Raw genomic sequence first — 27,844 nt, 5'->3', positions numbered from 1 at the left:
GGGCCGACAGGGCCTCAATTTAATGTCTCATCCTCGTGACGGCACCTCCGTCAGTGCAGCACTCCCTCAGTACTGCAGTGGAGTGTCAACCTAGATAAGGTCAGTGGGATGTGGGTCGGCTCGAGGCCCGCAACCTTTCTCACTCCAAGACAAGAGATTTTGCTTCGGTGTTGAGAGACAGATCAGCTAATCGAATGGTGGAACAGACTTGAGGGGCTGAGCGGCCTCCGTGATACCAACTGAGCCAAGTTGCCAAAACCTTTGGGCCAGGGGTGGGAGGGGTGGCGGGCGAGAAGGAATTTCAAATAAAATGTATGATGTTAACATTCCTACAACACCAAGTCAAGGCCATTGTGCTCAGAAAACAAAACCAACATCCGATTCTTACAGGCTTGTTTTTCCGGGGGTCAGCCGGTTTGAATAGTTCCCCATACATCGGCTCGCAAAAATCACCCATCAGATCTTTCAGCACTTTCAGCACCTCAAGGAGTGTGTAACTCTGCTGCCTCCCCTCTATTTTTGGACTGTCAGGCGGAGCCATGGGCCCCTTGGCCTGCAGAGACCACCTCTCCTCCTTCTTCTTTTGAAGGAAGGTGCTGAGGAGGGAGTTCTCCGCCACCGAGCTGTACAGCTCCTCCAGACGCCGGTATGAGAGGTACTCCACCATGTTGATCTCGTTGTCGATGAATAGCTTGACGAATTCCGGCTTGTCGTTCACCAGAGCGGCAGTCATGGGGTCCTCCAGGTCGCTGGACTGCAACAGAAAACAATAGGATGACCCCCGACCTGTGGTCATTTCCCTCTCCTCTCCTGATGGCGCCGACTCTCGCCAAGCTGTGGGGCGGCACCACAGCTTGAGCCCAGTCGTGCCGTAGCCCAGTATTCATAGGCCTAGCACAGTAGGCCTCAGTGTCGCTAGGCTGCAGGGTTGGGTTGCACCTCTGCCTGGCAGCATTCCCGGAGGTTTCATCGCATGACCTCCCACCTCGGACAGCCCCACCCCCACACACACCCGCCATTGGTCTATCCCCCCCCGACATTATGGCCAATTGGACAGGCAGCAGACTCTATGACCCCATCAGATTAATCTTGACTCTCAGTCAAAAAAAGTTTCCTCACTCTCCAATATTTTTATAACTAATAAATGAAAGTGTTCAAACAAAATGAGTTTATTTAATGCCCCCTATGATTCTTTCCCCATGTTTTTGCTCACAACAGTGCCCGAGAGATTGCTAAGCCAATCCTGGAGGGTTGGCAACCCTACTGCAGCGGGCCAAGAAATTCATGAAGAATTCCTACTCGTAATCACTAGCCAGTGATTCCTGCTGGTATGTGTGTGAACATCAGAACAGGAATTGGCATTGGCTGCAATTCCGGTCATGACCCTCATTGTCAAGGCTCAGTTATAAAGACTGGGAGTTGGGTGAGGTATCCGAGGGCATCTGGAATCCTCTAACTGATGTCCAGCTGGAATGTTGGGGTGGGGGGGAGCGGTGAGGATTGTAAGTGAGAAAGGTTATTTCACCCCCCCCCCCCCTCCCCCCGCTTCACTGCATAACAACAGCAACTTGCATTTATATAGCACCTTTGACATAATAAACGTCCCAAGGAGCTTTATTATAACAGGGGCGAGGGAAACTGAATTGCAACGTAAGATTTTGTATTGTTCGGCCTCACAGAGTGAGAAGTCCCGCTATGCTGTCTCACCTAGCTCCAGGCTCACTCACTTACCTTCCAGAGGATTTCTCCGTTAAATAATTGGCTCTTGGCAATATCCACGCGGCTCCAGGCTACCGCCAGTTTCAGCTCATCAAGGTACACTCGGACATTAGTGCTCTGCTTCTTACAGGCTGAGGAAGTATAGAGTGTTCAGAGACTGAGGCTCTTCTCAGCACAGTACATCAACCATCCATACAAACCCCCTAGAGATAGCTCCAGGAGTAAGTACTGATAATGATCAATAGTGGGAATGATGAATCTGGGAATGGTCATTACTGGAATGGTCAGTCATGGTGATGGTCAATCCTGGTGATAGTCATTATTGGCAATGGTCAGCATTGGGATTGAACAGTACTAGGAATGGACAACCCTGAGATTGGCCAGAACTGGGACTGGCCAGATTGGGATTGGCCAGATGGGGATTGGCTAGTACTGGGATTGGCCAGACTGGGATTGGCCAGAACTGGGATTGGCCAGAACTGGGATTGGCCAGAACTGGGACTGGCCAGACTGGAATTGGCCAAACTGGGATTGGCCAAACTGGGATTGGCTAGTACTAGGATTGGCCAGACTGGGATTGACTAGTACTGTGATTGGTCAGACTGGGATTGGCCAGAACTGGGATTGGCCAGACTGGGATTGGTCTGACTGGGATTGGCTAGTACTGGGATTGGCTAGTACTGGGATTGGCCAGACAGGGATTGGCTAGTACTAGGATTGGCCAGACTGGGATTGACTAGTACTGTGATTGGTCAGACTGGGATTGGCCAGAACTGGGATTGGCCAGACTGGGATTGGTCTGGTTGGATTTGCAAGTACTGGGATTGGCTAGTACTGGGATCGGCCAGACTGGGATTGGCTAGTACTGGGATTGGCCAGAACTGGGATTGGCCAGACTGGGATTGGCTAGTACTGGGATTGGCCAGTCTGGGACTGGCCAGAGTGAGATTGGCCAGACTGGGATTGGCCAGACTGTGATTGGCCAGACTGGAAACAAATCTTTATTTGTCAGGCAGGTGAGCAACAGACATTGACACCACGATCAGGTAAAGGCATCACCTGATGTTCTAACCCTCAAAAAAAGCAAGTCTTGCATTTATATAGCACCTTTCACAACCACAGGTCGTTCCAACGCTCTTTACAGCCAATGAAGTACTTTTGAAGTGTAGTCACTGTTGTAATGTAGGAAACACAGCAGCTAATTTGTGCACAGCAAGCTCCCAGAAACAGCAACATGATAATGACCAGATCATCTGTTTTTAGTGATGTTGGTTGAGGGATAAATATTAACCAGCACACCAGGGAGAACTTCTTAGTTCTTCTTCAAAATATTGCATTTATATCCATCTGAGACAGCAGATGGAGCCTCAGTTTAATGTCACACTTGAAAGGCAGCACCTCTGACAGTACTGCACTGGAGTGTCAACCTTGCCTTTTGTAGTCAGGTCTCTTGGAGTGGGATTTGAATCTATGACCTTTAAACTCAGAGACAACAATGCTACTCACTAAGCCATTACAGAGTAGGAAAAGCCCAGACTGGGTGTCAGGTCTGAGTTGAGTTAGTTGTTCTCAGTTGGGGGTGGCAGATTGTGAACTTTAATTGACCTCAGTGCCCCCTTTGGAGGGTGTGGGAAAACCTGGCCAGGGCTCCTGCTCCTGATTACAGTCCAGTGTATTTGTGTCAGGTACAGTCCTTCAAATTGCAATGCCTTTCAGAGTTGAATAGTCTACTGCACTATGTTGGTTCCCAGACCATGAATGGTAACTAATGTCAGGTACATGCTGAAACTCTTCCCAGTACCAGTTTGCACTGGGAGGGGTGGAAGGGGGCAATTGAAAATAAAAGATTTTTGGAAAGTTACCTTTAAACAGTGCTTTCAAAATCAATGTATCAAACTCCTCCGTCCCATCCAGATCTGCATTGCAGACAGTCACCAGGTGCTTATTTTCAAAAATCTTCGCCACCTATGAGTCAGAACATGTTGTTAATTTATCCTGGAGGCCTGAGGTTACATCCTGCATTCAGTCACTTCCTACAGTCCTCCAACATCCCATCATGCATTGGAGCAACCGAACACTGATTTTCCATTGTCCGTTTGTGGCCTCACTGACCGAGGGTCACATGATTTCCTTTGCTCATGGTGTAATGTAACGTTGTGTAGTCAATTAGAAAGAGAGTAATTGAATTTAATTGATGAGCAACCTCAGGGCCCAATAGAGAGGAGGATAGCTGTAAACTGAAGAAAGATATCAATACACTGGTCAGGTGGGCAGAAAAGTGGCAAATGGAATTTAACCCAGAGAAGTGTGAGGTGATGCACTTGGAGAGGTCAAATAAGGCAAAGGAATACACGATTAATGGGAGAATACTGAGGAGCGTAGAGAAAGTGAGGGACCTTGGAGTGAATGTCCACAGATCCCTGAAGATAGCTGGACAGGTTGATAGATGGTTAAGAAGGCACATGGAATCCTTTCTTTTATTAGCTGCGGCATAGAATACATGAGCAGGGAGGTTGTGCTGGTACTGTATAAATCATTAGTTAGGCCACAACTTGAGTGCTGTGTTCAGTTCTGGTCACTTCATTACAGAAAGGATGTAATTGCACTAGAGAGGGTACAGAGGAGATTTACGAGGATGTTGCCGGAATTGGAAAAATGCAGCTGTGGAGCAAGATTGGATAGGCTGGTGTTGTTCCTTCTTGGAACAGAGAAGGCTGAGGGGAGATTTGATTGAAATGTACAAAATTGTAAGGGGCCTGGATAGAGTGGATGTGAAAGGCCTATTTACCTTAGCAGAGAAGTCAGTGACTAGGGGGCATAGATTTAAAGTGATTGGTAGAAGGATTAAAGGGGAGATGAGGAAAACATTTTTCACCCAAAGGGTGGTGGGGGTCTGGAACTCACTGCCTGAAAGGGCGGTAGAGGCAGAAGCCCTCAACTCATTCAAAAGGCACCTGGATGTATACCTGAAATGCCATAACCTGCAGGGCTATGGACAAAATGCCGGAAAGTGGGATTAGGCCGGGTGGTTCTTTTACTTGGCCGGTGCAGACACGGTGGGCCAAATGGCCTCTTTCTGTGCTGTAAACTCTCTATGATCTATGAAAGAGCAACAGAGAGTGGTAAAGTGGCAGTGCAACCTGTAGCTCAGTGGGTAGCACTCTCACCTCAGAGTCAGAAGGTTGTGGGGTCAAACAACACTCCAAAGACTTGAGAACATAACTCTAGGCTGACACACCCAGTGCAGTACTGAGGGAGTGTTGCACTGTCAGAGGTGCTATCTTTCAGATAAGATGTTAAACCAAGCCCCTATCTGCCGTCTCAAGTTGGTATAAGATGATCCCAAAGGCACTATTTCAAAGAAGAGCGGTGGAGCTTTTCCCCCAGTGTCCTAACCAATACCAATACCTGTCAGTCAACATCCCAAAAGCAGATTATCTGGTCAGTATCACATTGCTGTTTGTGGGAGCTTGCTGTGCTCAAATTGGCTGTTCCATTCCAGCAGTGACTGTACTCAATTGGCTGTAAAGTGATTTCGGATGTTTTGAGGTCGAGAAAGGTGCTATGTGAATGCAAGTCTTCTGTTGTAAAGAAGGAAGGAATTCCCTGCTCTTCTTCAGAAAGTGTCATGAGATCTTTCATATCCACCCGAGAGAGCAGTTTGAAGTTTCCGCCGAAAGATGGCGCCTCTGACCATGCAGCACACCCTCAGTGAGGCGTCAGGCGAGATTATGTGCTCAAGTTTCTTGATTCGGCCTTCAAGCCCCAGCTATGACCCAGTGAAAGACGTGCTCCCACTGTACCTGGGTCAGCAGTACTGGGCCATGGGCTTGTTCCATATATCTGACCTCTCTCCCACTCCAGGACGTAGCCTCACAGTTACAGGGACTTACCAGCTCCACCAGGGCGTGGACGTCTTCAGAGGGAAAGTGTTTCTGGATGCGTGCTTCCACTTCCTTCTTTAAGGTCTCCTCTGTAAAGGATTCCACTATGACCTCAGCCAGGATGTCCGCAATCCCTCCCGATCCCGCCAGGATCAGCCATGGAATGTTGTGCATTGTAGCTTTGTATATTCTCTATCCCACCAGGAGTAAACAAGACAGATTAAAAATACACCCATACAAATATCTGGTCTGTCTGTCTAGCCAGTTCCAAGTTGGAGGGAATGCCTCACCAAGGTCCCTTCGAGAGAGGGTCTCGCAATCGTCAACCCTTAATGAAGGATTTCATCATCAGGACCCCTATAAAGCGAAGGTCTTGTGATGGGTACCCATAGTGAATCAGCACTCCCTCAGTACTGCAACGGCTGTGTCGGCCTTTTATTACCTGAAAAGCCATTTTTTAAAATAAAATTGCGGAAAATTAAAAAAAACCCATTGGGAGCAGCAAGATGAAATTTCAGCATTTCTAAACCAAATTGCTGAGTGTCTCCGGTAGAATGCATAATTTGCACATATAATCGATAAAATACATGTGCTACATTTAGGTAACAATAGAAAAAAAAAGAAATTAAAGTAGACCTAACTGAATTATCGCATTTTCTGACTTTTGTAAACGATAATTTTGTCAATAAAGCCATCTTTAAAACAAACTGCAATTTAAGAGGTGTAGAATGAAGACAATTTTCCGGCTATTGATTCTCACTGTGACAAAAACAGCTTCTAAAGCAGATTCAGAATAATTTATCATCTCAGTTATAATGGTTGCAGACATAAAACCAAAGGCATTTATCTATAGCCATGGTGTAACTACACCAGTCAAACAGGTTCATTTAGAGCATGAGGATTTTTTTTCTGTTAAAATAATTGAAACTGTAAAGTGCAGCATAATGATGAGCTTTTTATCCACACAATAAAACTTACTTTTTTTTAGGCTGTTTTCATGTTGATGCAATCCAACTGGAAAAGGTTGGGAGGCGCAAGTGAGATGTTCAGGAGTTTCATGTGGCTCTGGGATTGGAGGTTGCAGACCCCCTGAACTAGATTATGTGCCATAACCCAGAGGGAAACAGGCTGCCAATGAGTCAAGACTGACACTTGGTTTTACAATACTAAGCCACAATCCTCTTCCATATATCTGACCTCTCTCTCTCACCTCGGGATGTGGCCTCACAATTACTGGGACTTACCAGCTCCAACAGGCTGTGCACCAGTTCTGGGCACTGCACTTTAGGAAGGATGTGAAGGCATTAGAGAGGGTGCAGAAAAGATTTGCGGGAATTTTTCCAGGAATGAGGGACTACAGTTACACGGACAGATTGAAGCTGGGGCTTTTTCTACTTGGAGAAGAGAAGGTTGAGAGGAGATTTGTTCGAGATTTTCAAAATCATGAGGGGTCTGGGCAAAGTAGATTGCGGAGAAACTGTTCCCATTGGCAGAAGTGTCGAGAACCAGAGGGTACCGATTTAAGGCGAGTGGCAAAAGAACTAAAGGCAACATGAGGAAAATATTTTTTTGTGTAGTGAGTGGTTAGGATCGGGAATGCAATGCCTGAAAGGGTGGTGGAGGCAGGTTCAAACACGGCTTTTGAAAGGGAATTGGATATGCATCTGAAAACAAAAAAATTGCAGGGCTCTAGGGAACAGGGGAGGATGTGAGACTAGCTGAGCTTCTCTTGCAGTGAGCCAGCACAGACATGATGGGCCAAGTGGCCTCCTTCTGTGCTGTAACTATTCTATGATTCTATCTTCAGAAGGAAAGAGCTTTGCTTAAAAGGAGGATCTCTTAAAAGGGACGGTCTCAACATTAGGACAGGCCCCTAAAAGAGGAGTCTTATTGTTAGGACCCCTTCGTGTGGGAGTCTCATCATCCACACGCTTTAAAGAGGGGATTTTGCAATCCCCTTAATGAGGGGCTCCCACAGTCAAAACCTTAAAAGGGGGACTGCCTTCAAAAGAACAGTCTCATCATCTGGACCACTTAATGTCTGACTATCAGGAGGGGAAATCTCTAAACCAGAAACAATGGGAGGGCTCTGATTAAGTGAGGTATTTTAGTGAGGTATTTCACCATCACACTCTGCTGCCTCTAAACTGTAAAAAACTTGCTGCAACTGCCCAGTCACTGCAGAGAAGGAAAGGTCTCTTTGTTCCACTTTCCTCACTATTCATAAGGACAGAAAGATTTAAATCAGCTTGTCACCTCCAGCATGTTGGGTCCTCCTTGGATCAGCACACACAGCACTGGGATCTCAATGCTTCCTCTCCCTTTGGACAAAGAAAACATAAATATAAGCACAGACCTCTCAGGGACACATGGTATATGACTGTTTCTGTTCATGTCTATCAGCGCCTAGGTATACCAATGCTTGTGTGGAATATTTGTTTACCAGCGAGTGTGTGCATATTTGTTTGTGCCTGTGTGTCTCTGAGTACGTTGAACTAGTGCCCATGTAGATACACTGTTCTTCTCACCAGATGCCTGGGTCCTGCTTACAATCCATCATTCTTTCTCAGTATAACTGGTGGATGTCCTGTGGCATTGCTCATGGATAGTGGTGAACATGATTGTGACTATCAGCTGCAGAGATGGAGCATTAACCTGCCCTGTCTCTTCAAACCAGCTGCTTAAGTACTTCGTAGAAATGGCAGTCTCTTTTTTTTTATAGCTGTGTTGCAGCTATAACCAAGTGTGACGTCTGGTGTGTGACGTCTGGTGTGTGACGTCTGGTGTGTGACGTCTGGCGTGTGACGTCTGGTGTGTGATGCCCAGTCTGTGACGTCTGGTATGCGACATTTTGTGTGCAATGTCTGGTGCGTGACGTCTGGTGTATGACATCTGGTGTGTGAGGTCTGGAGCATATTTCTGCCTTGGTGTCATTGGAATGGAACGCATACACTTCCATGAGGTTGAATGAGACATCTATGGAGTAACAAAGACCAGAGCAGAGATGCACAGTAGGTGATGAGCTTGAATGAAGCTGGGTGACTCTCTGAGGCTGTTTTAATTCAAACAGGGGATGTTATTGGGGTAATTTATGGAGGCGCTGAAAATCATGCAAGGACAGGACAGAGGCCATCAAAACAAGCCATTTCCAGTGGTTGAGGAACTTAGAATACGTTAGCTCATTTGGACAATATGCACCTCCGATTCCCGTCTTCTGCGTCAGTATATGTTGTTCCAGTCGCGCTTGGAACTGGATTTCTCCTCCCATCTGATTGTTGGTGCCATCGTCCACCAGAAGGAACGCGGAGTAATTGTCATCCAGTGCATACACTGCTTCCTTGTCGCTACTCACTGTGTACTTCACAGGAAAGGAACCCTGAGCAAGTGCAGACAGGGATTTAATGAAAGTGAGACTCAAGCCTATTCTTACAGATACCCAAGCACGCACGCGCTCACACACACACACACACACACGAATTCTGACTCAAACATGCAGACACACCCAGATACACACATTTACTTGCAGCAATAAACACATTTAAACACGTGCTTACATACATATAGAAACACACATATACACGTACACATATACAGATGCAAAAACACACATAGGCATGAACATACGTGCACAAAAAAAAAAACACACAGCGGTATACACATAGATAATTACCGGCTGTTTATAAAGTTTATAAAGCAACTTTAAATTTTAATTTCCTTTAATGCACAAATGATAGAAAGAAACTGTAAACGGAACGTGAAAACATAATTCGTAAAGTTTTTTCATGTTACCGTTGTGTTAATGTTCATGAAATCACAACTGGAAAATCGGATTGAATGATGCCTCAAAAAAGAATATTGCGTGCAATTCTGGTCGCCACACTACCAGAAGGACGTGGAGGCTTTGGAGAGGGTGCAGAGGAAGTTTACCAGGATGTTGCCTGGTCTGGAGGGCATTAGCTATGAGGAGAGGTTGGAAAAACTCGGATTGTTTTCACTGGAACGACGGAGGTGGGGGGGGCGACATGATAGAGGTTTACAAAGTTATGAGCGGCATGGACAGAGTGGATAGTCAGAAGCTTTTTCCCAGGGTGGAAGAGTCAGTTACTAGGGGACATAGGTTTAAGGTGCGAGGGGCAAAGTTTAGAGGGGATGTGCGAGGCAAGTTTTTTTACACAGAGGGTGGTGAGTGCCTGGAACTTGCTGCCAGGGCAGGTGTTCGAAGCAGATACGATAGCGACGTTTAAGAGACATCTTGACAAATATATGAATAGGAAGGGAATAGAGGGATACGGTCCCCGGAAGTGCGGAAGGTGTTAGTTTAGGCAGGCATCAAGATCGGCGCAGGCTTGGAGGGCCGAATGGCTTGTTCCTGTACTGCCTTAAAACATAATGAATTATGCTTTTGTTTTCTGTTTATCACGTGTGCATCCAGTTATTAAAGTTTAAATTTGCACAGAACTTTATAATCACTCAGTATACATAATACTGATATTTATACAGCACCTGACACATACTGAAAAACATTGTCGATCATAGACCCCTCTGCTCACATATTTTATTTATTTTTTTAATTTAGAGATACAGCACTGAAACAGGCCCTTCGGCCCACCGAGTCTGTGCCGACCATCAACCACCCATTTATACTAATCCTACACTAATCCCATATTTCTACCACATCCCCACCTGTCCCTATGTTTCCCTCCCACCTACCTACACTAGGGGCAATTTTTAATGGCCAATTTACCTACCACCCTGCAAGTCTTTGGCTGTGGGAGGAAACCGGAGCACCCGGAGAAAACCCACGCAGTCACAGGGAGAACTTGCAAACTCCACACAGGCAGTACCCGGAATCGAACCCGGGTCCCTGGAGCTGTGAGGCTGCGGTGCTAACCACTGCGCCACTGTGCCGCAAAGACACGCTCAAGCACACATATGCACACATTCCCATTCATACAACGTATATCGTATACTCCTACAGGCTTATATACACGCACAGTCACCCCCACTCTTACACAGCCATTGTGTTACCTTAGGGTTCACGAGACTGTTTTTCTCGTGCACTATTCCCCATGGTGCTATCCCCATAGCAACCACCTTGGCGGTTGACCGCGTGCTCGCCGTGGCATGGTCGCGCACTGCCTGGCCAACGTACTTGCCGATCCCAACTTGCAGTCCGCTCGTCATAATCCAGGCTCCTGTGAGTTGGAGCAACAGGAAAATTATAAAGAGGAGGCTTGAAAGTCACAGTAAGTAATAGAGTGCAATGGTGTAGTGGAGAGTAAAGGACTGAAACAACAACAATAGAAACTTGTATTTGTACAGCACCTTTAACACAGGAACAGGAGGAGGCCATTTAGCCCCTCGAGCCTATTCCACCATTCAATGAGGTCACCGAACTCCATATTCTCACCTTTGCCCCATATCCCTTAATACGAAAACCTATCAATCTCGGTTTTAAAAGTATCAATTTATCTAGCATCAATTGTCATTTGTGGAAGAGAGTTACCAGGCATCCTTTGTGTGTAGAAGTGTTTCCTAATTTCACTACTGAATTTTAAACTATACTCCCTAGTCCTAGACTCCCAACCAGTTTCTCTCTATCTACCCTATCTATTCCCCTTAATATCTTGGAAATTTGGATCAAACCATCCCATAACCATTTAAATTCCAGGGAATATAATCCTCAATTTGTATAATCTCTCTTCGTAATTTAAGCCTTAGAGTCCAAGTATCACTCTGGTAAATCTCCATTGCACTACATTCAAGGCGAATATATCCTTTGTAAGTTGTGGAGCCCAGAATGGATCATGTCACTCCACCTCTGGTCTAACCAGGGCTTTGTATAGCGGTAACATAACTTCTACTCCCTTGTACTCTAGTGCTCTGGATATAATGGCCAGCATTCCATTAGCGTTTTTGATTATTTTCTGTACCTGTTAACGACATTTTATTGATCTGTGTACCCCAAGTCTCCTTGGACCTCCACTGTTTTGAGCTTTTCACCACTTAGAAAGTACCCTGACTGATCCTTTTTAGGTCAAAAGTGGATGAACTCACATTTGCCAACATGGAATCCATTTGCCACAGTTTTGCCCATTCTATCACTATCTCTTAGTAATTTTATGCTTAAATTGGTCCTGAACCACTTAAAACAAAGTTATATGGGAGTAACAGTGTAAAAGAGAAATAAAGTAGTAACAAAGTAACCAGAGTATCACGATTTGTTTTTAAATTGAGAAACCAACGTGAAAGTTCACGATGCATAGACAGAGGAACAGTATAAAAGTCTTGGGCTTTATGTAGAGTTACCAGTTGGCGATGGAAAAGAAGGGTTTGGTGCGAAAGAGGAAATTGGGATAACTGGGATTCTTAGAGGCAGCTTTGGCAATGGCGGAGATGTGAGTGTTCCATTTGAGATCAGAGGAAAGAGTGAGGTGGGCAGTCTCAATAGCTGAAGGATGAAGGATGCAACATTGAAACACAGGACATGGTAGTGAAAAACACGCAGAGACTGAGAGTTTTATTTTAACTTTGAGCAATGGTGAAATATGAGTGTTATTGAATGAATCGCCCACGAGACACATACTCGATGATCCTTTCCATTGAAGTCAATGCAAGGGGAAATCAAATGGGACGTACATCGGCCCGGTTCGATGTTGTCCATTTTATACCATCGCATAAAGTCAAAATTAACCCTGCTATGTATTTAAAGAAATGAGAGAAACAAGAGTGTCACTACAACAACAGCAACAACAACCTGCATTTATAAAGCGCCCTTAACGTAGTGAAATGTCCCAAGGTGCTTCACTGGGCCATTGACAAACATAATTTGACACCGAGCCGCAAAAGCAGATATTAGGGCAGGTGACCAGAAAACTGGTTGTCGGAGGGTTGTAGGGCTGGAGGAGGTTACAGAGATAGTGAGAGGTGAGGCCATGGAGGGAATTGAAAAGCAGGCTGAGAATTTTTTTAATCGAGGCGTTGCCGGACTGGGAGTCAATGAAGGTCAGTGAGCACAGGGGCGATGGGAGTTAGGATACGAGCCGCAGGGTTTTGGATGAACCCATGTTTACTGAGGGCGGGAGATGTAAGGGGACTAGAGACTGTCCACAGGAAAGTTTACAATCTGAAGGAAGTTGATGAAGGCAGAATGAAGTTAATGGAAAAAACTGTTAAAGGGAATCATAAAATACAACACGGGGTATATAGAGCAAGCAGATAGCCAAGAACACATGGTGGGAGGTTGTGCTGTTCATGTAACTTGTTCAGAAGTTGAAACTGCCAGGCCGTGAGAGGTGATGACAGAGAATTTCTCAACAGCTGAACTGCTAAAGTCATCATAATATTAAACACCATCTGAGCAAAAAGCTAACAGAGGAAGTGGCAGCAAAACAGTCTTCCTCCTGAACTATTTGCGTCTCATGGGGGGGCCTCACCAGTACTTTGTGCTGCTTTGACCAGCCCTCGACGGAGAATATCCTTCAGCCAGGTCTTCATCTTTAAGTTTCCTTCTCCCCCGACAACAGACACGACCAGGTTGGGAGGTGGGATGCCCCAGAATTGGGTTATCAGGGTGTAGACGATTGCAGGATCTGTGTCCGAGGAAAGTCGGACAAACTGTGAAGCAGATTCGTGAACACAAACACTTTAATCACTTGTGTTTTTGAGGCTGTCTCTCCCCCTTTTTTCCTGAAGTGCATTTGCGCTCCTGGAGGCGGAGGGAGCAGAACACTGGGCTACAAAGGCTACGATCCGGAAAGGTTGGAGGAAGAAGATTCCATAGCAACTTTCACAAGGGATTTGGATAAATGTTTGCAGGGGTGAGGGGCAAAAGAGCAGGGGAGTGGAACTTATTGGATGGTTCTTTGAAAGAGCCAACACAGGCAGAATGGGCCGAATGGCCTCCTTCGGTGCTGTACGATTCTGCATTCCTGCAGATTTATTTTTAATTAACCGAGAGCTGCTGTCAGGCTTGTGAGTCATAAACCTCGTAACATGTCTGCACTGCTCCCGTCTGCATGATTTGGCTCAAAAAAAGCTCTGATTCGTTTGCCAACAGAGGTAAAAGCAACCAGAGGCTGCCAGGAATCTCTGACTCAGAGACCCCATGAGCAGCTAATGCCGACCCCTTTGTCTGGAGGGATCCGGCTGCCTTTAGTTAAAGTTGATTCTCTCAGTTTTGTTTAAACCGGGCCTCACTCTCTCAGCAATAAAAAGCACAGCAGGACTGACACATCAACCAGCCTTAGTGTACCCAATACCAAGGTGAACTGTGGATCATAGAATGATCCAGGCTAGTAGGAGAACCTTCGATCCCGAGCAGGCTCTTTGAAAGATCTGTCCAAGTTAATCCCACTCTCCTTACTCTTTCCCTGTCGTCCTGCAAGTGCCTCCTTTTTAAGCATATCTCTAACTTGCTTTGGACGTTGAATCTCTTCCCCCACCCTTTCAAGGCTGCCCATTCCAGATCCTAACAGCTTAACTTTCCTTCTCACCTCCCTCCTGAACTTTTTGCCAATTAATTTAAATCTATGTCCACCTGCCATTGAAAACAGGTTCGCCCGACTTAACTCTATCAAATCCCTTCATAAAATACCTTTAAGCCATATTTCAATTGAGAGGCTCTGATAGAGCATTTGACAAGGAGAAAGGGTAAAGAGTGGAGCAGACTCTATCCTCCAGCCTTGGCTCATGATAGTTACACAGTAAGATCCCACCAGGCCTGCTGGCATGCTCGGCAAGGCCCTGCAGCATGGCAGAAAGAGGCACAGATGATTCTGACTGTCTACTTATTGACTTCTAACCAGACGTGTGCAAGCCTCACAGCCCTCTGGTGAATCACAGACTACACACAATGAAAGAAGTTGCATTTATATAGCGTCTTCCATGACCTCAGGATGTTCCAAAGTCCTTTACGGCCAATGAAGTACTTTTGAAGTGTAGTCACTGCTGTAATGGCACAGCAAGCTCCCACAAACAGCAATGTGATAAATGACCAGGCAGTCTATTTTTACGTGTTGGTTGAGGGATAAATATTGGCCAGGACACCAACCTCTCCCTTCTTTGAAATAGTGGATCTTTTACATCCACTTGATAGGGCAGTCAGGGCCTTGGTTTAACATCTCATCCAAGAGACAGAATCTCCGTTAGTAATGCACTGGGAACGTCTGTCTAGACTTTTACGCTCTAGTCTCTGGAGTGGGACTTGAATCCACAACCTCTAACTCAAAGGCAAGAGTGCTATCCACAGACCCACAGAGTAATCCCTCTACCATACACTTAATCTTTCCCCTTGGCCAGAAGTAGACAAAATCCTCGCTTTGTACTCGACTGGTTTAACAAAACAGTTCAGCATTCAGTTCAAACTGTTATTAGAAAACAGAAAAGGAGAAGGCCCTTAGCATAGTCAGAGAAAGGACAATGAAAGGCTGGCCGCAGGTAAAAGACCTGTTTCCTATTCCAGAGAAATATTACACAACATCTGCTGACTACTAACCCTATGCCTCCCAGCACTAACGACAATAAACTACATGAATGCTGCTGTCAAGATAACATAGCTCAACAGGTGCAGTCAGCCTGAATGTTCCCTCCTGTGCCTCGGGCTTTTGAGGCCTGATGCAGAGTGTCACTCATTCACTGCACAGTGGCAACAACAGTCACAGGCACAGAGGGCTCGACTAAAGCTTCTTTCATCAGTGGGGTATTTGCATGACCAGGTCTTGTAAAGCCACCCCCACCCTCCCCCCAGCAAACCTACTGTAACCCCAGCAAAGATCCAGTAGATTTATACTGGGGTTACGAGACCCTTTGGTGTGGGCACGAGAAACCGACTGGCAGCAACTTCTTTCAGCACGTGCCGTGTAACTGAACTCGGATTCTTCACTCCATAGGCAGAATTTTACTGGCACGCAAGGTGGCAGATAGGGAGGTGGGGGGAGGGGTGGGTAAAATAGTAGGGAGCCGCGTGGGGATGGTCCCCGATGCAGTCCCGCTTCCAGAGCAGGGATTGGAAGCATAGTGGCTGCCCAAGCTTTATGGAGGTGGCCTCCCCATGGCAGCCCCTGGGAGGCATGGGAGCTGGAGGTTCCAGGGCACAAAGAGAGGGCCATGGGCTGGGAAAGCAGCCTACGCGGCCCCAACGAGCTCCCTGGAGGGGTTTTCTCTCTGACCCTCAGCCTACTGAGCTTTTCATTTCTTTTTTAACTTACCTATCTCAGGCTCGAGGTCTCCTACCTGTTCTTGCAGCGCCTGCCTCTCCCGGTGACCTTGCTGAGGCTTCAGAGCTGCTGGCCCTCTGATTGGACCAACAACACCAGGAGCCTGCCCACCTTTCTTAACTGGACAGCGGGCCCGCTGGGAGCCAACTAGGAGGCCGCTCGCTGAGTTGGCCCCTCTGCCGCCAAGTGCGAACTCGGGATCTGCCTGTCAGAGTCCCGAGGCCCATTTTAAAATTCAGGCCTATGGCTCAGTGCCGCACAGGACTGTGTCGCAAACTGTCGAGACATCAGGAATCTTTTTGTCTGGATGTAGCAGGGAAAATCAATGAGGATCTAGTTTGTGATGGAATTGCACTAGCCAGTGAGTGACAAAGTATGTGGCAACTGAGTGCGTGCAAAGTAGACCATGCTGCAAGTCTACGTTCAAGGAACTATCAGATGCTGTTGCATTTGATCGATCCCAGGATTTTGCACCACTGCCCGAATACCTAAGACCCATGCTTGCCTGTGCGCAGTTGTTTAGAAACCATGAATTGTGTCTATTTTCTGCTCCCTTACCTTCTCCCAATGTCTCAAGGTCCACTGTCCTAACCAGCTGAAAATCACATTGTTGACCATTGGCCAAACCAAATGGATACTTCAGCCTCCAGAGGAGATAGAGAATGCTTCACCATGACATTTGTCGCCTCTAGTATCACCGGTGGTCTTTCTGGAGTCAGAAGGTTGTGGGTTCAAGTCCCACTCCAGAGACCTGAGCATAAAATCTAGGCTGACACTCCAGTGTGGACCTGAGGGAGTGCTGCACTGTCAGAGGTGCCGTCTTTTGGATGAGACGTTAAACAGAGGCCCTGTCTGCTCTCTCAGGTGGATGCAAACGATCCCATGGAACTATTATGAAGAAGAGCTGGGAATTTCTGTTGGGGAGAATGATTAATTGGATAGCTTTTTTCAAAGAGCTGACATAGGCACGATGGGCCGAATGGCCTCATTCTGTGCTGTATGACTCTACAATTCTACGATCGCCAACTGATAACTTGAATGCAACCTTACTGTAAAATACATTGCTTGGCCAATAGCCTGCGGATGTGAAGCCACCTCATTCCTACCTTGCCATGCCTTTTTCCTTTCCCAAAAAACTCCACGTCCCCAAACGCGTCGGTCGGCTCCTCCGTTGTGTGCTCGGCCGTGTTCCATCGGCTGACGATGGCAGCTCCAAAGTTGTCCTCCGTTGCCACGGAGATGTGGCGAACCTTGGGGTAGCCACATTGGCAGAGCAGCTGCTTGCTGAACAGGGCGAAGGGAGAGATGTGTTAACCGGGCCTGGGAATGAAAAAGAAAGAGGAACCCCCGAGGTCTCTGCTCTCCTCCAATTCCGTCCCCTTGCGCAAATCCAATTTCCTTCAACCCACAATCGGCAACCAGGCCTTCAGCTGTCTGGGCCTAAGCTCTGGAATTCCCTCCCTAAACCTCTCCACCTCTCTCTCCTCCTCTAGGATGCTGTTTAAAACCTACCTCTTTGACTAAGTTTTTGATCACCTGTCCTAAGTATCTCCTTATATGCCTCGGAGTTAAATTTTGATTGATTCCCTGCCTGTGAAGCTCCCTGGGATGATTTAATACCTTTAAAGAGCTATATAAATACCAGTTGTTGTTGCACATTCTTGAAGAACTCTAATGTTAAGCTCAGCGTTATCATTCCTTCTCTTCCTATGTAGCCAGAGTGTGTGCCCTCCATGTATCCCAGAGAGTGCACTCTCTTTCTATCCCATAGTTTTTCATTGCGCATGGTCTGTACGTCCCACTGTTCCTATTTTGTACCCACTATATATTCCACAGCGTTCTCCCTGTATCCCACACTTCACCAGTGATGTTTTCCTATCTTTCCCAGTATATATACTCTGTATATCCCACTGTACCCAATGGGCATGACTCTTTTTTAGCCCACCGATCCTCTCTAATTATTCTGAATATCCTTCCTTCTAGGTCCCCGGTTCATCCTTTACCTTTGACTCGTTGTATCCTCTAGGAAGGTAGAACAGGTTTTCTTTTTAATCACCTTGGGTATCCAGCTCTGTTTGAACAGAAACACACTGACATTCACTGAGTTAGTTGCCCTACTGCGTACTTGATACAATGAACAGGTATTGGGAGGAGACTGACTGATGATGTAGTTGTAATATTAATGGTCAGTAATGAAACAAGAAAGACTAGCATTTATGTAGCGCCTTTCACAGCCTCAGCAGCACTGATTAGTCAGCTGAGGGAGGATGGTAGGTGATTATCAGGAGGTGGTTTCCTTATCCATGTTTGACCTGATGAAACTCCGTGGGGTCTGGAGTCAATGTTGAGGACTCCCAGGGCCACCCCCTCCTGACTGCGTACAACTGTGCTGCCACCTCTGGTGGGTCTGTCCTGTCGGTGGGAGAGGGCATACCCAGGGATGGTGCTGGAGGAGACTGTGAGGTACGATTCGGTGAGTATGAGGGTGTCCGGCTGTTGCTTGACTGGTCTGTAGGACAGCTCTCCCAATTTTGGCACAAAACCCCAGATGTTAGTGAGGAGGACTTTGCAGGGACTAGTGGACAGTGTGTGCCTTTGTCACGTCAGGTGCCTAGGTTGATGCTGGGTGGTCCGTCCGGTTTTATTTTTATTTAACTTTTCTGTAGTGGTTTGACACAACTGAGTGGCTTGCAGGGCCATTTCAGAGGGCAGTTAAGAGTAAACGACATCGCTGTGGGTCTGGAGTCACATGTAGACCAGACTGGGTCAGGACGGCAGATTTCTCTCCCTAAAGGATATTAGTGAAGTCACTGTGACAGTCAGTGAGTTGTACAAGGCCTCGATGCAGTCTCACTCTTTTTATAAAGGGAATGATGCACAGCTACATCCGCTCGTTGCATTTATGAGAGTATCATTAAAGTCTGGGAGATTTATTTCGTAATTGCTTGCGATTTAATCAAGTGCCAATGTTCCATAAATCAACATTCCTCACAACATGTCTGAATCTATGTTGTTTCTTCTCTGTTTCACACGGACTAAAGTAAAGCGTGGCTACCCGACCCGAACCTGACCAGACCCGACGACATGTGTCGGGTTCGGATTGGGTCTGGTCTGTCTTCCGGGTCCAGCATTCGGGCTCGGCTCGGCTCGGGCTGGACGTGGACGGTGCTGCCTTGCTCCGGGAAGTAATCTTCAAATGAACATTCAGGACGTGAAGGCGGGAAACGTGCAGTCCGGACTCCGCACTCTGCAGTAAAGCCTGGCTACCCGACCAAACCCGACTACGTGTGTCGGGTTCGGGTCGGGTCGGGCATTTAAAAAAATTAAATGACTCGAGCCTGGGTCGGATTCAGGTTGGCTCAGGTTTTAATTTTATACCCGAGCCAGGCTTTAGTGGAAAGGATTAAAAATCTCCTTACTTTCTGTCCCCTGTTTTTCGGTCCTTTTGTTCTTCGAAGAGGGTGTGGCTGCCAGGTTAATTGCCTTTGCCTTAGACACAGCACCCATCACTGAAAGGGTTAAATTAATGAGATTACATCAACTGAGCTTGAGTCTAGAAGCCTGAGGGCGACGAAATTGAGGGGATTGAAACGATTAAGGACCTCGATAGGGAAGATAAAGAGAATCTATTTCCTGTTGGGGGGAATCCAGAACAAGACAGCGTAATCTGAAAAGGAGAGGTAGGTGGTTCATCAGGAAGAGTTTTATCACGCAAGGGGTTGAATAAACTTGGAACTGTCTTGCCCAAGAGGCTGTGGATGTTGGGAGTCGAGTGGAGCCTTGAAAACTGAGATTGATAAATTTTTGTTGGGTAAGGATTTCAAAGGATATGGAGCACAGTGGGGGTAAATGGGGTTGAGGTACAGATCAGCTAATTGTATGCTAGAACAGGCCCGTGGGGCTGAATGACCTGCACATGTTCCTATTTTGTCTTACATGGGCTCACGGGGTTGAGCAAATATGGATCACTAATGGCCAGAGTTGGACTGTAAGCAGGAGCTTATTTCCAGCAGTGTATTCCACACAGACCCCAAGTCTGCACCGGTTGTTTATACAATCAGTATTGTTGATGAAGGCCTTTGCTGCGTAACCCGATAGTCCCACGACTCAATTTATAAATGCATCACCCAGTGTGGTTCTGGGCCGTACAGACAAGGTATGGGAGAAAAGGTGTTACAGAGGATAATTCGGAAGTGGAATCTCCTACCAGCAAGATCACTGGAAGGACAATTACATAGAATTTACAGCACAGAAACAGGCCATTCGGCCCAACTGGTCCATGCTAGTGCTTATGCTCCACACGAGCCTCTTCCCACCCTACTTCATCTCACCCTATCAACAGAACTTTCTCTTCCTTTCTCCTTCATGTATGTTTTTTTTCCCAAAATATACTTTATTCATAAAAATCTGTAAAAATTACATTGCCAAACAGTTTCCAAACAGCACCAAAAAATACAAACATTGCAAGGGAGATCAGTTTCCTTCAATACTGTCATGTGTTTCTTCACAACCCTTCCGTTTCACAATTGTCATGTCAATTACAGTTTTACATTTACAGCAATTGAGAATATTAACGATACAGTTCGAGGGGTTTCCCATGGATCCAGCCCCTCAGTCCAGCTTGGTGGGGGAACCTTACACTGTGGTCTTTCCCCATTGAGCCTTTGCTGCGGCTGCCCCAAGCTTTAGTGCGTCCCTCAGCACGTAGTCCTGGACCTTGGAATGTGCCAGTCTGCATCCTTCATGTATGTGTCCAGCTTGCCCTTAAACGCATCTGTGCTGTTCACCTCAACTACTCCATGTGTTACGGAGTTCCACATTCTAACCACTCTCTAGGTAAAGACGTTTTTCCTGAATTCCTTGTTGGATTTATGTGTGACTGTCTTATATTTGGGACCCCTAGTTTTGGACTCAAAGTAGAAACATCTCTATGTGTACCCTATTGAACCCCTTTAGAGTTTTAAAGACCTGTATCAGATCCTCCTCTCAGCTTTCTCTTTTCTAGAGAAGACAACCCAGGCTGTTCGACCTCTCCTGATATTATTCCTGCAAATTGTTTTTGATCATTGTCCAATGCTTCTATATCCTTTATGTCATATGGCGACTAGAACCATGCACAGATTCTGTGGTATATTTCAAAAGGAAAACGGGATAAATATTTGGACAAGATAAAGAAATGGGAAAGAGCAAGGCAATAGGGCTGAGTACACAGTGTAGTGTTGGATTGATCTGGGTTTGATTGTATTAGTCGGTCCACTTATCTGTGTTCACTATGTTTTATTGCTTAAGCCTATGGGTGGAGCTTAAGAGTTAAAACTGAAACTAGTAGGTTTGACTGCAAAAGAAAACACACTGCTCTGCGAAGACATTGTACTGAGATTGTGTAAGAACTATTATATTTTAAAGTGCTATAAATAAACCAGCTGGTGATTTAATGTAAGTTGATATCTGAATTGCTCTGAGATAAATCAGATACATATACTTTATCCAGCAACCCGGCGTTAACATAACACACAGCTCTCTCAGAGAGTAGACTCAGCTGTGATTGACAAAATGGCCTCATCCTGGTGTCAGAGTTTTTCTGTTAAAATCTAGGGCAAAGTTCACTAATTCCACAAGTATATTTATCCAAACTTTATCCTCTCAAAACATCCTTGAGAGGTGAGGGATTAGTTTTTCTATCTGCAGCAGTGGCCTAGTGGCAGAACTCAAAGATTGCTGACTGCTAACTTTAAGCCACTAAATGGTCGGCTGCCCCCCTTTCACCTCCCCACACTCTCTAAAGTGCCATTGTCTTCTTGAGGTGACTAACCATTGTGGTGAGCCCATCTAGGCACAGAGGCTGCCTTACATATACAAGCACGCAACTAGCTGAGGCACAGGGCATATCCACACTTACACAAATGCTTCCGGGAATGGTGCGACAGCTGCAAATATGCCCCAAACTTTGATTTTTTTTTTATTGAAGTGTATAATGTGCTATTTAACTTGGTCAAATGTTATGGTTCATTTGTAGCAGAGAGAGACTGAATATATTCAAACACTGGTTGTGGCCACTAATGCTTTAACCCTAATATAGCTGATTAAACAGGAACTCTGTCCTGTTACACCGCAGGGGGCGACTATCTTGAGTTCACGCAGGTCAGTCCACCCCACCAGTCACATATTTCGGACGTGCTGCCTTTGTTTACCCTGCTGTACAAATAGGAACTCTGTCCAGTTACACATTGAGTAATCCTTACCCTGCTGAATAAATGGGAATCCTGTCCATTTACTCACACATGGTTCTGCTGTCAGAGTGGGAGTACTTTTATTAATCAATTAGTAATGTACCTTACATTCCTCATTAGCCTATTTGTGTGACGATATTGCCTGATAGTGCAATGGTCCATAGGTGTGTAGAAGAAGCCAGGGTTGATGCCCAGCCTTTGCTGAGCTAGCTGGTCCCTGGGATGCTTATATTGGCCTCAATGCTCTTTGGCATGGAGAGAAAATCAGCTAAGGTTCCCTCTCCTCTGTGATCGAGTCTCCAGAAAATAGTAAAGAGCTCACGGACAGAGTGCTTGGAGAGGCCCGATGTAGGGTCCAAGATGTGTAAGGGAGGGAAGTCAAGTTGTACATTGAGTCATAATCAGTGACTTAACCATTGGCAACCCCTGCTGGGGTAGCATGTTTCTCAGTCCTTACTCCCCCTGCCACATTTTTGTGTTTGAAGGTTATGGTTGTGACACTGAGAGTTGTTTAATGCGGGAATATTTTCCATTTCAGGTACCCAGCACCAGCATTAGTGTTATGTACACATTGATGCAGAATAAGTCTCCCTCGTACAAGCGTCACTAACGTGCCGGCCTCAGAAAGTTGCGGCCTACTACACTAATGTCTCATTTGTTTCACTTCCCACATTACCCATTCTCCAGCCTCTGTCACGTAGGGTTGTCGGCCCTCCAACATTGACTTGGAACTTCCGGGAAGTAAACATTCATCTCCGGGACACTGCTGCGAGCAAAACTCCAGGAGAAAAATCACAGAGGCAACAAAAAAAAATTGTTTTTTTACATTTTCTTTAAGCCCTGCCATCTATTGGTTGTGAAGATATTGGAGGTCAGAACACTGGCTGCTTGACTGACAGTCAGGAATCATCCAATAGAGTAGCAGAATCTGCTCACTTTCCAATGGGTGTGGGAAGGCGGAGCGTTGCGAGGTCTAACGGCCAATGGCAAGAGTGCGGGGAAGGGATGGTTAGAGGCAAGAAGTCATGTGATGAAACCTCCAAAAAAAATGGCCAACCAGAGTTGGCAACCCTACTCTGAGCAGGATTGCCAACTTGGTTCTAATTGGTGTATAATTTGGGTAGTTCTGCACTGAGGCCCAATACCCAGTAGGAACTAGAGTGACACTGCCCTGTACTCAATTTATACAAGACCCTTAAAACCAGTAGATGGGGAAGATTTTCCTCCCAATGAGGGAGGGAGGGGGGGGGGGGCTGGATTCCAAGCCAAGAAAGGTCAATGGCCTACCCACTACAGGCACTCCTGGTTCTTTGATTTACAGCTGTACAGGATGGGCTCCCATATCTTGATGTCCTTTGGCCCATTTAGAGCTGAGCGGCCCATTATATCACCTTGGCCCCACCTATTTAAAGAGTTGCCTAAGTATTTTTCAGACATGATCACACCCCTCAAGGCAAATCTTGAAACAGCCACCCCCATATAGCTTTTCTACGTGGTCCCTAGGGAATGGCATTGCGTTGGCCACCCCGAGACTGAGGGTCATTCTGCACAAGGGCTTTTCTCATTTGGGGGCCTGTGGCCTTTTATCAACTAGTCTGATGACACGTGTACCTCAGACTGCAATTGCACTGGCTTAATGAGTGTATGAGTCTGTTCATTATACATTTGTGTTTCAGCTCAGCTCCATGGAATGTTGACACAATGAGCAAAATGAAAAGGTTTGTTTACCCTAAGACTCCCTCCGTAAACATTGGAGAGGAATGCAAACACCCATAGTGAAGCTCTTCCCCTGTCAGGGGGACCTGCCTCTATCCTTTCATGCCTTAGAGCATTAATGGGCTCGTTTTTGAAATAGTGCAATGAGATCTTTTACATCCACTTGAGAGGGCAGACAGGCCCAATGCCTCATCCAAAAGATGGCATCTCTGACAGAGCAGCACTCCCTCAGTACTGCACTGGGAATGTCAGCCCAGATTTTGTGCTCAGGAGTGGGATTTGAACCCAAAACTTTCTGACCGAAAGACAAACATGTCACCCACCCAGCTGACACACTGATAAAGACAAAGATGGGGATGTCGACAGTACTACCACCGTTAATGCTGGGTGGGGAGTGAGATTGGCAGTTGGGGAGTTGGGCAGGGTCGTAGTCCGCAGTTTTAATGTGGAACCAGGAGGAGACCTCCTTCTGGGCTCTGCATCTAGGTAACTGAAAAAATATTTACTTGTCTAATGGTAACATCCTTCTTGGTCTCTTTAGGAACTGCCGGTTTGGCTGCTGTTCGCATCTAATATCAGAAAGGGGCCTGAAACAGGACCCCGATTTGCATAGGCTGTGGACCTGTTAGGCATTTGCTCTGGACGACTACGAGGTTGCCTTGACCAATATGGTGTGCAAAATCGTGCCATATTGCACCCTTCAGCAGGTGCACAAGATGGGTTTAGACCCCGATCGGTCTGGAAAGGGCTTGGGTCTGGGCTGGTGGCTGATTTTTGGATGGAAAGGCAGAGCACTCAGAGAGGACATCGGGCAACGATGGCCCCTGCAGTCAAATAGCCTACTGACTTTATCGTTCCAGACCACACGGCCACTTGGACAAGGTACAAGAGTACGGCCCGCAGTTATGGAGTCGCGCCCCGCACGTGACACAGCGCAAGATGGATTCGGACAAAGAATCTCGTGGGAGCTCCTCCTGGTAACTCAGCCTGCCAATGAGGATTTAGAGAAGTACCACTGAGTGCTGTATTAATGCTACGAATTGTCAAGCAGTTAAATACAGACTGAGAGCAGTCAGCCCACGAGCTGGCGTTTGTAAGCTAGCAGGAGTTATTGAATGATGTTGTACATGGAGCAGTTTAACATATAGCTGATTTCCTCAACCTTTTAAATGGACAATGAAGCAAGGTATTAGCACAACCCCTAGAGAGAGTAAATTCCTTCAGGAAATAGCAGGTTAAAAGGGGAGAGATGTTTTATGAAGAGTTGGAATGGAAATTAAATCATTGCCTGATTTGATTAGAGGCATTTTCCCACCTGCCTCCCAATCACATCTACTTCCTGACATTGAAACAAACTCCGTAATTTATAAAAGATTTTTCTGGGGGAGGGGTGACTGTACCTGATCTCTTTCCAGTCTTCTGTCCATGGTTTTGAGGAGATTCTTGGCACAGTGTGTATTCACCAGGTATGCTGAGTGCTTGATATACCTGCTCCCCTCGGTCTGAGGTTTCCTTGAAGAGAGAAGTTTTCTGACGCTCACTGACGAGGCAACAGCGATTGGTTTGTGTTTGTGCGAGACAGGGAAAGGTCAAGACAAGCCACACCTGAGCTGTGTTAAAACCTGTCTGACTGCAAGACGGAAATCTGCATTTCTGCAAGGTCTGCTTGGCAAACAGAGCTGAAATGTGATGACAAACATGATTGAGTTTTTCGAGGTGGTGACTAGATGTGTAGATGAGGGTAAAACAGTTGATGTAGTCCACATGGACTTCAGTAAGGCTTTTGGTAAGGTCCCACATGGGAGATTGGTTAAGAAGGTAAGAGCCCATGGGATTCCGGGCAATTTGGATCCAAAATTGGCTTTGTGCCAGGAGGCAGAGGGTAATAGTCGAGGGTTGTTTCTGCGATTGGAGGTCTGTAGCCAGTGGTGTACCGCTGGTATCGGTGCTGGGACCCTTGCTGTTTGTAGTGTACATTAATGATTTAGACGTGAATATAGGAGGTCTGATCAGTAAGTTCGCAGATGACACGAAAATTGGTGGTGTCGTAAATATTGAGCAGGAAAGCCTTAGATTACAGGACGATATAGTTGGGTTGGTATAATGGGCGGAGCAGTGGCAAATGGAATTTACTCCTGAGAAGTGTGAGGTGATGCATTTTCGGAGGACTAACAAGGCAAGGGAATGTACAATGGATGGTAGGACCCTGGTAAGTACAGAGGGTCAGAGGGATCTTGGCGTACTTGTCCATAGATCACTGAAGGCAGCAGCACAGGTAAATAAGGTGGTTAGGAGGGCATATAGGATACTTGCCTTTATTAGCCAAGGCATAGACTATAAGAACAGGGAGGTTATGATGGAACTGTATAAAACGCTAGTTAGGCCACAGCTGGAGTAATGTGTACAGTTCTGGGCACCACACTATAGGAAGGATGTGATTGCACTGGAGAGGGTGCAGAGGAGATTTGCCAGGATGTTGCCTGGGCTGGAGCATTTCAGTTATGAAGAGAGACTGAAAAGGCTAGGGTTGTTTTCCTTAGAGCAGAGAAGGCTGAGGGCCGACCTGATTGAGGTATACAAAATTATGTGGGGGCATAGATAGGGTAGATAGGAAGAGACTTTTTGCCTTAGCGGAGGTGTCAGTAACCAGGGGGCATAGATTTAAGGTAAGGGGAATGAGGTTTAGAGGGAATTAGAGGAAAAAAAATTTCACCCAGAGGGTGGTTGGAATCTGGAACGCACTGCCTGAAGGGGTGGTAGAGGTAGGAACCCTCACAACATTTAAGAAGTATTTAGATGAGCACTTGAAATGCCATAGCACACAATGCTACGGGCCAAGCCCTGGAAAATGGGATTAGAATAGATAGGTGTTTGATGGCCGGCATTTACATGATGGGCCGAAGGGCCTGCTTTTGTGCTCTATCACTCTATGACTCTATGTCGATAAGTAGAGGGCACAGATTTAGAGTCACAGACTCATTTACAGTACAGAAGGCGGTCATTTGGAATGCACTGCCTGATAGGGCGGTGGATACAGATTCAATAGTAGCTTTTAAAAGGGAATTGGATAAATACTTGAAACAGAAAAATGGTAGGAATGTGGGTGTTACAACCTCAGTGGGATCATTCACGTGAAAAATAGGAGATATGAACCCCCCAAGCAACTTAAAGGATTTACATGACACGATTTCATGTTTTAAGACTTTCATTATAACAACTAAACTAAAAGAAATCCCCATGAACTAAATAGTACTTAGCAATTAGCTGCTACCCGAAATTACAAAGAAAGGTATTTGCTTTTGCTTATTAAAATACTGTAAAACATCACAACTCACTTATACGTTACACAGTCCTCTTTGATAGTGAAATCCTTTGCGGTTAAAAGTCCCAAACTCCTCACAGTTGCAATGGGTTGGATCTCCCAGACCTTTCCAAAAATCAACATCCTCTTTGCTCATTTTTCCAAGCATTTCCGATCTGGCTGTCCATGAATAAGGTAATTCCTGGTCCTCTACTTCTCCACAAGCTTTAGCTTTCAAATAGGTTCAAGGCTTCACAACCTTTCACTGTATCAGGCTTCCGACAACAGGTGTTCCCTCTCTCCCTCTCTTGAGGCTGTAACTTACAGCCTGTCTGCCTTCAGAAAATCTGTTAAATTTATCTGGACTCAAAGTCAATAACTTATTATCCTGTTCCAATATGCAAAGTCTGGAAGTCTGGTTTCACAGAGCCACTTGGGCCTTCCATTGTTCCCGGGTGTTGACAGCTCTCTGGTACATTTGCAACTTCAAAATCTCAGACTCCATATTTTACAACCCAAAAGTCTGGGAGGTAGAAACCCATAGTTCTTCAGGCGTTAACCCTGCAGTCTCTGTTTTTTCCCCCCCAAAAAAGTCTTTGATTTATGTTCTCTATTGTCCTGGTAACCAAGACTTCTGTCTTGTCCTTTCGCAGAGTGGATGTGAAGTCACTTGACCTTCCAGACTCCATCGTAACATTTTTTAATAGCATAATCATGTTACAAAGTCCCGCGTTTGTAACAATGGGGAAAAAGATGCAGGAGCATGACGAACTGGAT

General features: G+C 46.1%; 1 protein-coding gene across 1 annotated transcript in view; it reads right to left on the bottom strand.

Moving 5' to 3' along the window:
• trpm4a (transient receptor potential cation channel, subfamily M, member 4a) overlaps positions 1-25,243 on the bottom strand; it is a 68,897-nt gene extending 43,654 nt beyond the window's left edge. The window contains exons 1-11 of the mRNA XM_068020013.1: positions 25,167-25,243; positions 17,824-17,891; positions 16,927-17,104; positions 13,040-13,220; positions 10,632-10,798; positions 8,802-8,979; positions 7,860-7,924; positions 5,613-5,795; positions 3,582-3,684; positions 1,732-1,850; positions 389-754 (exon numbers count right to left, since the gene is read on the bottom strand). Coding sequence (XP_067876114.1) covers positions 389-754; positions 1,732-1,850; positions 3,582-3,684; positions 5,613-5,795; positions 7,860-7,924; positions 8,802-8,979; positions 10,632-10,798; positions 13,040-13,220; positions 16,927-17,104; positions 17,824-17,891; positions 25,167-25,193 — 1,635 coding nt within the window. The 5' untranslated portion in view covers positions 25,194-25,243. The remainder of the gene's footprint in view (positions 1-388; positions 755-1,731; positions 1,851-3,581; positions 3,685-5,612; positions 5,796-7,859; positions 7,925-8,801; positions 8,980-10,631; positions 10,799-13,039; positions 13,221-16,926; positions 17,105-17,823; positions 17,892-25,166) is intronic.
• Between the last annotated feature and the right edge of the window lie 2,601 nt (positions 25,244-27,844).

Source organism: Heterodontus francisci, chromosome 41 (genome assembly GCF_036365525.1).
Source record: "Heterodontus francisci isolate sHetFra1 chromosome 41, sHetFra1.hap1, whole genome shotgun sequence".
NCBI classification, from domain to species: domain Eukaryota; kingdom Metazoa; phylum Chordata; class Chondrichthyes; order Heterodontiformes; family Heterodontidae; genus Heterodontus; species Heterodontus francisci.
Note: the sequence above shows the minus strand (reverse complement) of the source record. Positions and strands in the feature narration are given on the sequence as shown.